The sequence below is a fragment of the Protopterus annectens genome, chromosome 7.part1 (assembly GCF_019279795.1).
Source record: "Protopterus annectens isolate FY-2018-M chromosome 7.part1, PAN1.0, whole genome shotgun sequence".
Classification (NCBI taxonomy): domain Eukaryota; kingdom Metazoa; phylum Chordata; order Ceratodontiformes; family Protopteridae; genus Protopterus; species Protopterus annectens.
This window is the reverse complement of record NC_056740.1, coordinates 142,261,144-142,274,484: the sequence shown is the minus strand read 5'-3', so window position 1 is coordinate 142,274,484 and position 13,341 is coordinate 142,261,144. Positions and strand designations below refer to the sequence as shown.

At 41.0% G+C, this 13,341-nt stretch overlaps 1 protein-coding gene across 2 annotated transcripts in view; it reads left to right on the top strand.

The window, feature by feature from the left end:
* Positions 1–12,692, top strand: part of TMEM43 (transmembrane protein 43) — an 881,455-nt gene extending 868,763 nt beyond the window's left edge. Inside the window, exon 12 of one of the 2 annotated variants that reach the window (XM_044078600.1) lies at positions 12,161–12,692. In XM_044078600.1, coding sequence (XP_043934535.1) covers positions 12,161–12,363 — 203 coding nt within the window. In that variant the 3' untranslated portion in view covers positions 12,364–12,692. The remainder of the gene's footprint in view (positions 1–12,160) is intronic. The other variant, XM_044078601.1, reaches the window with a different exon arrangement.
* Positions 12,693–13,341: the final 649 nt, after the last annotated feature.

The window sequence follows — 13,341 nt, the reverse complement described above, 5'->3', positions numbered from 1 at the left end:
TGTGGTATTGTTTTGCAGTTCTCATGGACAAAAAAAAACTACTGGCTTTGATAAGTGTGTTTCTTGTGGACACAAAGTCTGCAATTCGGATGCTCATTTTCCGAATGTGTTTGTTTGGGACCCAGTAATTTGGATACAGGTTGAGGTATATGCTCTCTGCCTTCAACCATAAGGCTTTGGCTGAACATAGAAACAAGCTTGTTTTTAAAAGTCTTCCTTATTTCCTCTTCAGCATCTCCATCTGGAGAAATCTAAAGGGGTAAGGGGGAAAAGTCAAAAGATAATCCTAAGGAGCAAAGGAATAATCCCTGACCACTCTTCTTTCTTGGATGCGGCTCTGGCTTTGGTTCCTCTTCCTAAGGATTTCAGACCCGACCAGTCCATCAGATCCATCACATGCTTCCTCCAGAACTCCTTCTCATCAAGAACCTCAGTTCTGTTTGGAGTGGATTGCATCCAGACTGCATTCACCCTTTCTTCAGGAAACCCCTCACAAGGCTTGTAGATCTCCATCATCGTCTTTCTCATTCAGGTTACCAGAAGGCTTTCTAAAGCAGATGTGGTCAGAATGATGAGGAAATTCCTCAGGACCCAAATTCTTTTAGGAGTTCTTTCAACTCTGTCTCCTATTGGAACCCTGAGCATTGGATCTTCCTAGATCCCATTAGCTGCTCCTACTCCAATCTGCTCTCCTGTTTCAGAAATATCGGACCAGAGACTGCTGGGACTGCTGTCATTGAATTCAAAGTTATGGTCTTTGTCGACTCTGGTATCATCTCTGATCCATGTTGGAGCTGGAGGGTTCTCAGAGCCATAGATTCAGCACAGGATCCATGGGAAGATGGTCGATGAAAATACTCAGGTCAAGTGGCTTCGGCTGCAGCTGGAGTGATTTTGGATTACCCCTTGGCTTCTTTTTTTGCAGTGGTGGAGAGAGCTTTATCCACTTCAGGAGACAGGACAACTCTACCCCACCTTGGTTCCACTCTCCACTTCTCAGCTAACTGTCCTGAGTCCAGAGCCTGCTCATTCCATCCCATCAGGACAGCCAGTCCTAACTAGCCTTGAAAATGGTCCTCATCCAGGATTCCCGTCAGATTTCTGAGGCTTCCCTGGATCACCCCCCCCCCCAAAGTGGAAGTTCCTTAGAAGCACAAATGTAAAAGGAGACACATTGACTCCCCACCATAGTCACTAACAGGAGACAAGCACCTCAGTGAAGGTGAGTGGTTACCCAGATCATCTTTGAGGATGTTTCATTCTGTGAGATTCTCAAGCTTCTGAGACAGAAGGGTGGTTGGTTTTCTGAACCCCTTCCAAGGAGGAGTTTGCATTCCTCTTGGCATTTGATACTGCTCAGCTTCTTCCTGGGTAGTTCCCCTGGCTGTTGAAGTAGTCAGTCTCCTCTCCCGTAAGGCATGGAAGGATCTAAATGTGGTTTGCCCATGCCCAAGAAGCCCGACAAATACTTAGCATCATAAAAATTTGCCCGTTTGAGCAAGGATCCCCCGGTTGTTGCTGTGGTGCTGGCAGCAAGTACTAAAAAGGAACTCGCCAAGGAAAAGTCTGACTGTCCATCCCCCTAACAGGGAGTCCTGGGCCTTGGACAAGTACAGGAAGCTAGTTTATGTTTCAGTGATGCTTGCTGTATGGTCTCTGAATTATTTGGCACACCTTACAAGATTCCAGATGGACTTGACCTAAGAACTCTCCAATATGCTCTAGGGGGTCTGTCTGTTGAGAACAAGAAGACCATGTTGTTGCAACTGGCCACCAATCAACCCATCTGAGCACCTCCATTTGTCTGATCTTTCACTCTACAGAGGGTACTTCTAGAGCTAGGATTTCAGGCATTAATGTTCAGAGGAGTGCCTCAATGTGCTTATGTGACTTTGCGAAGCCCTTTAAAACTTCTTTGGTCATTGCTGCCTTTGATGAATCAAACATTTTTGGACCCAAGATTAAAGAAACACTCTCCAGGAGTGAACAGGATGTGAAAATTCTGTCTGCCATAGGATTGAGGTTTTCTGCCACTCAGAGGGCTTTTTCCAGGAACCAGAAAGGGGGAAGGAAAATGTGGTTCCCAATATCCCAGAGTTTTTCCCAAGATTCCTATGGAGACAGATCCCTTGGGGCACAGGGGGAAATTCCTAAAAATAGATGTCACCCGCAAGGCAGAGGAGACCCACAGAACCAAGGCTTCAGAGGTCTCTTTACCAAGAAGCCTTATCAGCACTTCTGAGGGACTGCCAAACTGCTGCACTCTGGAAGCAGTCTGGAGAGGTTGTCTCTGTACCTGAAGGCCTGGACGTCCATAACCAAAGATATCTGTGTGTAGATATTTATTACCAGAGGCTACTACATTCCATTTTCAATCTTCCACCAAACATGTCAAATAAGCTACCCAAAATACCACCCCATCAGAGAAAAGACATAGCATTAGAAATTCAAAAGCTGCTTATAAAAAGAGTCATCCAAAAGGTCCTACCAGCAAGGCTTCGGAACTGATTCAAATAGTTTTTCTTTAGTGCCAAAGTAAAATGGAGACTTAAGGCAAATCTTAGACCTAAGCCACTTAAACCAGTTTGTCAAACACTCAATTGTCCTGAATGGTCTTGTTTCAGTCCATTCTTACACTATTGCTAAAGGATGATTGGATGTGCTCAGTAGACCTTCAGAATGCGTACTATCAATTCAAAATAGACAGACATTCCTGGAGATTCTTTGCTTCCATCTGGGTCCCAGTCATTTTCAGTTCAGGACCCTGCCCTCTGGCCTCAAAACAGGACTCTGGGTGTTCACCAAGTGCACGACAGTGGTTGCGATTCACTTGAGACTTCTAGGATTCCAGATGTTTCTGATCTGAGTAGAGGCGGTACATTTGTTTCCTCTCCAAGGTTTGAAATAGACAGCCTGTTCATTGATTTCAAGATATATTTGAGGAAACTCTGTTTGCAATTGATATTTAATGATAGCCAGGTTCATTTTGAATGGAGTTAGTGCATTTGGAGAAGTCCATACAATCCGCCCCTGGCCCCTACCTTTATTACTTTTTGAAAAGCTGGTGGAGATAGTTTCATCTTTTAGGATTTGGGAAGTTTGAGTTTGAATGGCTGTAATTTGAATGCCTGTGAGCTCCGCCTGTTATTGGAGCTAGCTAACAATAAAAACGTAAGGGTTATGAAACCAGACGGGGGGTTGTTATGAATAAAGATGACTATTTAAAGAGAATGCACTGTCACTTGTCAAGTAGTGATTTATATGAGGAAACATCCCTCAATTTTATACACCTGGCTTTTTGAAGAATTGATTATTTGTTGTAGGGCTTACTATATCAAGTTGAAATTGGGCCTGAATTATTTGGCTTTTTTCAGGTGAAATATCCTGTGGTGCCCTGTATTTTTGGGAATCCCAAGATGCATAAGAGCACCACTGATCCATGAGTGAGACCCATAGTGAATGCTAGGAAGTCCAAAACCCACCCCCTTGGAAAGTATATTGACTGGAAACTAAAGAAAACATTGGAATCATTTGACCATCTTTGTCGGGATTCCTGGGACTTCCTACTAAAAATCAAGGAGCTTAGTTTTTCCAGGAACTTTGTTTTTCTCACAGTGGACATGGTCAAGTTATTCAATGTGATTCTCCACTCTATTGGCTTAAGATGGTTTTACGATTTCCTGTGTGAAGCTACGGATTTAGGAAACAGTGATATTATTGTTTGGGTAACTTGCATAGAAATTATTTTCAAAAATAACTGTTTTTTGAAGGACAATATTTCCATCAGGTAAAAAGTGTGGCTATGGGGGCCTCATGTGCCCCAATATTTGCAAATATTGTTCTCCTCCAGTGGGAAAACAATTCTTGTTCAAAAAATTTTCCATCAAACCTTGGAAAATATATCTCATTTTTTTGGATGATATATTTATTGTATGGGATAGATCTGACAGTGAGATTGTTGGTTGTATTGATTACTTGAATATCACCACTTCTTTTTTAAAATTTACCTATTTTTATAATCACAATTGTATTAGTTATCTTGATGTCAAGTTTTCTAAAAATTATTCCGAACAATGTTTTGTCAGTATGATCTATAGAAAACCAACATACTTTAACATTTTGCTGCGTTTCGAAAGTAATCACCCTTTGCATCGGAAATGTGGTATAGTCAAGGGCCAGTATATTCGATTGGCCAGAATGGTTTCAGAAAATGAGTTTAGATTGGAAAGTAAGAAACTGGGTGAAATGTTTTATGCAGGGAGCTATCCAAAAAGAATGGTATCTATAGTTATGGCAGAGGTGGCAGGGAGAAGGGGAGATTTTACCCCTGTTAAAGTCCACCTATAACATGGTATCTGAAATGGTTAGACATCAAAATAACTTGACAGTTAGTCGCCATCATGATTTTGTTATCGAAACTGGGTAATTTTTTTCTTGTTTTGGTGATATGGACAAAATAGGAAATAAACCAGTAGTGGTTTATAAGAGAGGTAGATCTATGATGAAAGATTTCTTAGAACAATATTTTGACCATCAGGGGCCCATGTATAGTAACAAAAAGTCTGGTTTATATAAATGTGGCTTTTGTAAACAGTGTAAGTATGTTTTAGTGGACGAACAAGTGGTGGTCAGTGGAAGAACTGTTAGTTAAGTTTCATTGTAATTGTAATACCCAGGAGGTGGTGTATATACCAATTTGTCAGAAATGTATTCATGTTTATGTGGGTAGTACCCAAAGAAAACTTAGGGAGAGAATATATGAACATGTACTGGACATTATGAAGATGAATCCAAAAAATGCATTGGCTAAACATTTAACAATTTATCCTAATCATGGATTTTTGTTTTTTGTTGTGGACCACATTGTTAATAATCCAATAATCCTGGGGGGAGGCTGGTGGAAAGAATTTATAGAGGAGAGGGAGTTGCAGTGGCAACTCAGATTAAAAGTCATGGGTCCCCCCTGGTTTAAATGATCATACTTCAATTAGTAGTGTTCTTAAGTTGAAGTCATATAGTGTTTAGAGTCATTTAACCTTGGACACTTGGGTATTTTGTTTGTATTTGTGTTTTATATTTTAAGTTGTATATAACATTTGTTTATTTTTTTTTTTTTTACCACTTTAATTAAGATTGGATGATAATTGGGTGTTCACGGTCACGTGTTTAAGACAGGTGTGATATTTAAAAGTTGTAAGTAGTATGGAACTGTGATTCTGAAGAAGTCTGTATTTATAGAAGAAAGCACTTAATCCTGTACTGTTTAGATGTATTAAAATTTTTGTATATATTTTTTGGCTGTGTGCACTTGGCTTTTATTGCCTTACTGGATTGGAAACGATTGGATTTTGGTGGAAGTCTTCATGTTTTTTGCGTTTGATTCCAGATGTTTCCCTACCTTGACAGATGGCTCCTCACTGCCCCCGCAAATAATCTTTTGATTCTTGCAAGACGTTACTTGCTCCACCTTTATTCCAGTGTGGACATCACAGTCAAATTTCACAAATCGTACCTTTGTCTTACACAAGTCCTGGAGTTCATAGGAGATCACTTAGACACTGTCTCCCAGATAGTAAGACTACCAAAGCTGAGAATGTCCACATTACAAAATCAAGCCTTGAAATTTCTGTTTCTTTTTACGCCCCACCCCCACCCTACCCTGTCAGCTTAATTTTACAGCTGCTGGGGTCCGTGACTGCCTCAATTACTCTTATCCCATTGGTGAGATTTTACATGAGAGTATGTCAATGGACATTGGTGGTACAATGGTCAATAAACCAACAACCCATACATTTTCCTATACAGATCACCATTGTTTGCAGGGAACATGTAACCTGGTGTATTCAAGCCCCAGAGGTGTTTCTGAGATGTCCCTTTCTTTACTCTTACAAAGGCCACTGTGACCATAGATGCTTATCAGTGGGGTGGGGAGGGCACTACCTGGGAAAGATAGTTCAAGGCACATGGTCCCCCTCAGAGGCAACTTTGCAAATCAGTCTTCTAGAGATGAGAGCAATCATCCTAACATTGCAGTCACTCCAGGATTATCTACCTCCGGAGATGATTGCTTTGCAGACAGAAACAGAAAACACAGATGCATTATGGTGAGTGCATAATTTTTGTATTTTTTCTGTACTGATCAGTCCGGAGTTCAGATAAATGTTCAAACGTCTTCCATGACCCAGTCACACAAAACTGTCTTTGTTGACTTTCTTAGACACTTTTCTGCAAAAGGTTTTTTTCACATAGGTGAAGGTTGATTTTTTTTCTGGAAGCTTTTCTTTGCTTCTCAAATCAGTCTCAGACCTCAGCCAGAGAGTATCACAGGATCCTGAAGTTCATGGCCTGTATGATTCTCATGCTTCTTCTCACCAGTTTGCACGAGAAGGACTCTGTGGTTTCTAAAAGTGTCAGATTCCAATATGAGGTGTTCTCAAAAAGGAACTGCACTGGTGGAGATTACTAAAAGAATTAGATCCATTTCTCCCCTTTTTCTACTTTCAAGCCAGTTTGTAACTACAGATGCCTCAGATTTTTGCTTGGAAGGCATGTTTCTGTGGTAGTAAACATGCAAGGCCCATGGATCTTCCCAGACAGACCAAAACACATCAGTGTCAAAGAGCTGTGGGCTGTGATCTATACCTTAAGATCTTTTCATCATCTACGGTCCCCTGGACCTCTTCAAGTGGATAAAGTGACCACCAGTGTGATGAGATACATAAAAAAGCAAGGGAGCACCAGGTCATATCATCTGTACAGGCAGGCAGTGATGGCTTTAGAGGTAGCTCTTTAGCACTTATTAACCCTCCAAGCATTTCAGTCAAAGCAAAACATAGTAGCAGACAAGCTGAGCAGGACCAGGACCGACCATCAAGAATGGAAGATGAACAAGGGAGTCTTACAGGAACTGATCCACTTGTGGGAAACACCTCAAGTACATTGAAAAAAATCTGCTCCAGGACTTCTTGCAAACAAGCCTGGAAAACAGATACAATTCTTTCCTGTGGTCAAGCATGTTCTTTTGTCCTTCCACCCTTTACACTGATATCCAGGATAACTCTGAAGATTCAGAAGGACTCAACGAAGATCATTGTGGTGACCCTGTTTTGGCCATGGCAAAATCTGTCATCCCTTTTATGGAATTGGTTAATGGCAATTAGCACAAGTTTTCTCACAAACTGGACCTAATTACACAACACAACACAGGGGGAGTTTCATATGCCCCATTCTTGTATAACAAATAACTGCCTGGATGACTCAGTTCTGATTCCTTTTAGGCACAGCTTTCCAAAGGATGTACACCAGGTACTAAAGGAGTCAAGAAGACCTGCTACTAGGCAATTTTATATTAGCAAGTGAAAATGATTTTCTAGTTAGTGCCTAGCCAATAACCAGGGTCCCATCAGGGATTATGTACCAGTAGTGCTTATATATTTGTTTGAGTTTAGGCTCCTATCAGGGATTATGCACCAATAGTGCTTATATATTTGTTTGAGTTACTATCCTCTGGCGTCTCTTATTTCTCTATCAAGGTTCATCTTGCAGCCATTTCAGCATGTCTTCACATGGCTCTTCCAATTTCTAGTATGTTTTAGTGAAACATTTTCTTAAGGGAGTTTTACACCTGAGATGCCCTCATAAACAGATTGTGCTCCTTCCTGGGATATTTCATTTTTCCTGGAAAAGTTAACCATGTCACCATTTTGAACTGGAGTCTCTGACAGTCCTCTCATACCAGACTTTTTGCTGCTGTTGTGCCTGTGCCAGGTGCTCCTGGACCATCCACATGAGCTCCCTAAGCCTGGTCCTGAAGTTTAAGACAAACTGCATAACATACTTCTTGTGGGGATTGCACATACTCTATTACTCATCACAATTTAAGTCCAGGGGCTTCCTCACCCTATAACCATATGGCATCTCAAATTGTGAAAAATTTACATGCAAAGAGAAGATGGGGTATATATTCATCCGAGCCCCACTTGAGTTGGTCTATAAATGCTATCAGCACTGCTTTCAGTGTAGAGTTAAACCTTTCCAACAAACCACTGGTCTGTGTTTAAGGGAGATAGTCTTCAAATGGTTTACCCTGCAATACTTGTACATAAAGGCCAGTAGGTCTGACATAAAGTTGGCATTTCTCTTTCAGTATTTCTGTAAGAAAAGCTACCCTGCAGAAAGTATTTAGCAGAGAACTTGCCACCATCTGTGCTTCAGGTAAGACAGAGTCTCTGCCTCTGCATAGCTAGTGGCATAATCCACTGCCACCAGGATATATTCCATACCTGCAGAGCTTGAGGTATTCATATATCCCACAGTGTCCATAGCTGTACTTTGAAACAGTTCCTTAGTAGCAGGCAGAGTCATCACAGTAGCTTTGGCTTAGACTCATGTCTTGCTAACCTTCTGGTGCTACAAACAGGTATTGCAGTACATTGTCACATCCTTTGCAGTTCGTGGCCATAAAAAAAGAAATTATAAGATATCTCTTGCTACATGTTATACCCATATGGCTTGCAAAATATATATTGTGGGCTTTGACCAGATGTAACTGTTGGTAGACCCTAGGTACTACCAACTGTTGTATTAATTCTCCCTCTAGCCCTCCTTCAAGAAGTCCATTCTCTGTACAACAACCTTTTGTCTCAATATACAGCCTTCCCCTTCCTTTGAAGATCCAGAGTTTCTTTGTCTACTTCATTAAGTCCAGTAAAGTAGGATCTGAGAGCTGACCCTGTCTCAACTCCCACCTTCCCCAGTCCATTTTCTAAAGGAGGTTTGGTGCCCCTTGACAGTGCTATCTGAAAGTCAGACTGAATGCAACCATCTGCCTCTCCCCTTGAAGAAACCCTTTCCAAGAGAAGCAAGAGAAGCCCAGTGCCTTCTAGGCACTGTGGCACAGTTGGTTCCCTGATGTCAACCAACCTCCCTTCTGACATAAGCCACATCACTAGTTCCCTTTGAAGTTGTGGGCCACAGCTGGGTCTCCCTTGTACTGCCATCCCACACTTTTTTGCCTCACATGCTAGGTACTGCATTGTCATTCCCTATTAGGACATTTACAGGGATGGCTTCAAACACAGCCACCTGCTTTCCCATTAACAGTCTTGCCTCTCTTTTCAGTGCAGATAAACATTGGCCAGTGAAACCTTAAAATGTGTCCCTCCCAAGGCCCTAACTGGAGTGAGCCATTGAGGCAAGTGTTGTCCTTTTTTAACCACTGCAGTTGGCAATGGTGTTTCCCCTCAAGTTGGATAGGATGCCAACTTTTTTCTTTTTTTTGCTCAGCCAAGGATCTTACCCGATGGCTCCACTCCCAGGCTGGGTGAGAGCCCTACAGCCCATTCTTTACCAACTAAGCCACAATCAGCTGTCTTCCTTACCTAGAGTCAAATGGTTAGGAGTGGGCCAGCTTGCTGAACATGGGGTATCAACTCCCCTCTCCCCATCAGTGGCTCTGCCAAGCCTGCTATTACTGTCTCCCATGAGAAAGCATGCCTTCACACACCTGCTTTCCTTTCAGTTAATGGTGCTAAGCACCATGTCTTTGCAGGCTGTGCCAGTTCAGACTCCAGGGGATAACACCTCTTGCTTCTGCTAGGTGTTACCGTATATGGTGAGCCATGCTGCCTCCCTCCCCCTCAGGATAAGTGAGTCAGCAGCAGCCACTCACTCCCATCCTCTTCAGCAAGCTCCTATAGGTATCAAAGCCACTAATAAAACTCTGATCGCTTGAACTGTGGTTAGAGTTTTAACTCTCTACATCGCAGAGCTGGCAAGAATGTAGACTCTTGTGGAAGTTTGACATTGGTTGTCTCATGGTGCTCATCCAGATTGCTGCTTTCTGAGATTTTTGTTCCCCACCCTGCTTCAGTGGACAGTGTGACCAATCATCCCCTTTTGATTACATTTTAAACATCTAACCCCAAAACCTGAGCATGTACTAGAATCAGTGATCTCCCCCAATTTACCTGAGAATCTGCTGTGATGGCTTAGGATGCCCCCATGGGCTTCCTTATACCCATTTGTAGTGCTGAGTATGTCATCATCATTTGAGCAGGCTAGCTAGCTAGAGGTCTTTATTCCACCCTATCTCCTCAGCAGTGTTGCACTCCAAGTTTTCCCGTTCAGATCCTCATGTCCTTAGGCAGAGTATTCAGTGCCTGTTCCCTCTCCAACAGATCTGCAAGCATTTCAGATCTTATGACCATACTTTAATTCATCCATGTATGGAAGGTAAGCGTTCAGTTTTGCAATGTTTTCAGTCATACTATCATCTGCCTTCTGTGCTCTCTGACTTTCTCTCTTTGCTTCAAGAGTCAGTTTAAAACATGCAAGTAAACATCTTTTAACTTTAGCATAGTTTTAAGAATCCAAAAGCATTAAGTTTGGAAACAAATGTATGGTCCTCACTATGAGCAGAGGAATTAAAACCTCACGTTCTTCCCTTGTTCTAGCTTAGTGTTGATTACTCACCATTTTAAATGCCTGAATAACTCTTTATCAAAATCCTTCCTATCTTTATATTATGGGAAAAGATTTGTACTGACCTGAGAATTTGGGATTTGGTTTTCCCTTCCCCATGACTTGTGTGACACCAGTAAAAGATAATCATTCTGTGCTCATGTTGGTGGTGCTTCTCTGTCTCTCATCTGCCTCCAATGACTGAATTCTCTCCACTGTTTTGAATTCTCGGTGTTTCATCTCCATTTCTTTGATCCATCTAGGCTTTGAGGTCCTTCAGAGGTGGATAGGATTGTTCTTTTTCTACAACATACACAACCGCAGTACTTGCTAGCCTTTCTCTAGATTTGGTGGACTTTTCTGTTGTCCTTGGAATTACTGCTATGTCTTCCTTAGACATAATGACATGCAGGATTCCTTTAGCTTTATGGTCTTTAGTCAGTTGCGACACTGACATTTTGGAGTAGATGTCAGGGGACCTCAGTTCTGCCTGTTTTTCCCTGTACTGTTCTAACTAAATAATAACAGCTATACAAAACTAAAATTATGTACACTTTATCTTGAGCTACAAGGGTACACACACCTTTATTTCTTTTGTGGCACTCTTTTCAACCATTTGTTGATCATCAGCCCCCTCCATAGTCAGTCGGTCTGTTCATTCCCTATCACTGAAAAAAGGATCAGCCATGAAGAGCTGTCTTTCAGACAGCTATTGGGGTGGTTTGAAGGTTTTCTACTTTTTTTTCCTATCCTTAGTGACACAAGTATGGTTAAGCATAGGGGAGACCATCCACTAACATCCACAAAGGTTGTTTCCCTCCAAGCATTCCAATTTCTCCCCTCTGAGGTATAAACTAAGAGCTTTGTGGTCTCTACCAGGAAGTTATCACCGCCCATTGTGCCCCTGAGTGTGCACTAATCCTACATGGGCCTCCTCCAGTAGAGGTGAACAGGCTATGTTCTTTCACTGTTCCCCTCCCTGCCTGGCTTTTCCAGTGCTGAGGCTGCTAATCAAACCCCAGTCACAGTTGAGAATCCCTCTCCAGAGCTCATCTACCGCTGGGTGCCTGTCCCCCACCTCCACAGCTCTTCAGCTGAAGAACAAAAAAAAAGTCTCCTATTTCCCACCTCTTCCCCCTCAGCTCTTTAAGTGAAAAACAAAAAAAAAAAAGGAATCATTTGCCTTAATCTGGCCTCATGATGTCATCTCACATCCTCAGTGAAATGCAAAAAATAAAAAAAACTCTTTTAAACTGTAGCAAGCAGAGTAGCTTTTCCACACAGCACTGAAGACTAAACTTCATTTGTTACTTCTTTGCTAGCTACACATTTTACACCGTTATTAATCTCCCTGGTCAGCCATGCTTGACGACATTTTAGTGGTTGGATAGTTGTATGTAACTGGTGATATGCTCTAATAGAGATGAGTGGTATGCAACAGAGAACATAAAGAGGGACTTTGTACAGCTCTTTCCTTCTGTAATTATGAAATATGGCTCCGAGGCGTACATATAAAGTTTTTATTGATGATGAGGCTTTGAATTAGCTTCCTGTCAGCCATATGGTGATTTTTTTGGTCACTGTTTTCAGCACCTTTATGCAAACTGTTTATTTTATGTAATGTAATATTTTCTGTTTTAAATCTGAGTGATTAAATAGAAAAAGTAACTTGACTTCTGCTAATTTTTTCATTTTATAGTGGATTGGTTCCCTGTTGTCCGTGACCTGGTCAACCTTGGTCTGAAACTCTTTGCAGCATCTGTGGCAACTTCTCTTTCCTTGTTGACAGTTGCAGTGGGCTGGCTGTTTTATCGTCCGATTTGGGCTTTGCTGATCGCAGTTTTAGCTCTTGTACCAATTGTGCTTGCAAAAACTAGAGTTCCATCAAAGAAGAATCAGTAGGGGAGAAGGGATAAAGAAGAATCTGTGCAAACTCGTATCTGAAGGAAGATGAACTCTGCAGGGCTTTTTTCATGTTGGTGCTGCTTAAAATATAAGATTTGATTGTAGATATATGGAGTAATGATTATGTACTATGTTCAAGGATGCTGATTTATCATTCTCAGACATTGAAATTTCATTTTCAAGCAGTGAAATCCAGAAATTGTAACCGTGTTGTTGAAATGTCATTTTCTATCACTACCAGGACTTCATTATAATTTTCTACTGCTTATAAGATTATGATATACATATAAAGTGTGTGTATGTATATATATATATATATATATATATATATATATATATGAGGAATAAATATAAAAAGAAATACAAGTTTGGATGAATGAATGTTGTGGCCTAAGAGGACAAATTCTGTGACAATCCTGTTTTTCCAGTACAGTCCAAAGTTGCGATTTACTGGGGGTTTTTTTAGAGGTGGAAAATCAGTGTCCTTGACTGTGTGCCTTATATGAAAGACAAGTATTTAAAAAATCCATAAAGTTATAGAGGTCATGAACTGTGTTCCACATGCTACACAGAATTGGATGATACATTTAGGTGCTAAAATAATATAGCATTAAGCAGTTGTTTTGCTTGATAAACTCTTTAAATTACTGAGCTGTGTAGTGTCTTTCTTAAAGCTTTTAATTTTTTTTTTTGCCATTTTTGTACCATCTCTGATTATTTGTTTGATCTTCAGGTATCTCAGTAAAAATTACTGTGTGTTTTGATGTATTATTACTTTGTGGAAGATGCTTCTTTTCTAAGACATCATTTTACAAGTCAGAACTAAACAAAAAATTCACAGTACATATTTTAAGATGCTAGAAAATTACAGTGTTAGATGGTGTGATTATTCTAACTCATTAGTCATGTCTGCTCTGCTTTCTTTTTAGTTTCACAGACTACATTTATGTGCGAGTATGTGTGTGTGTGTGTGTG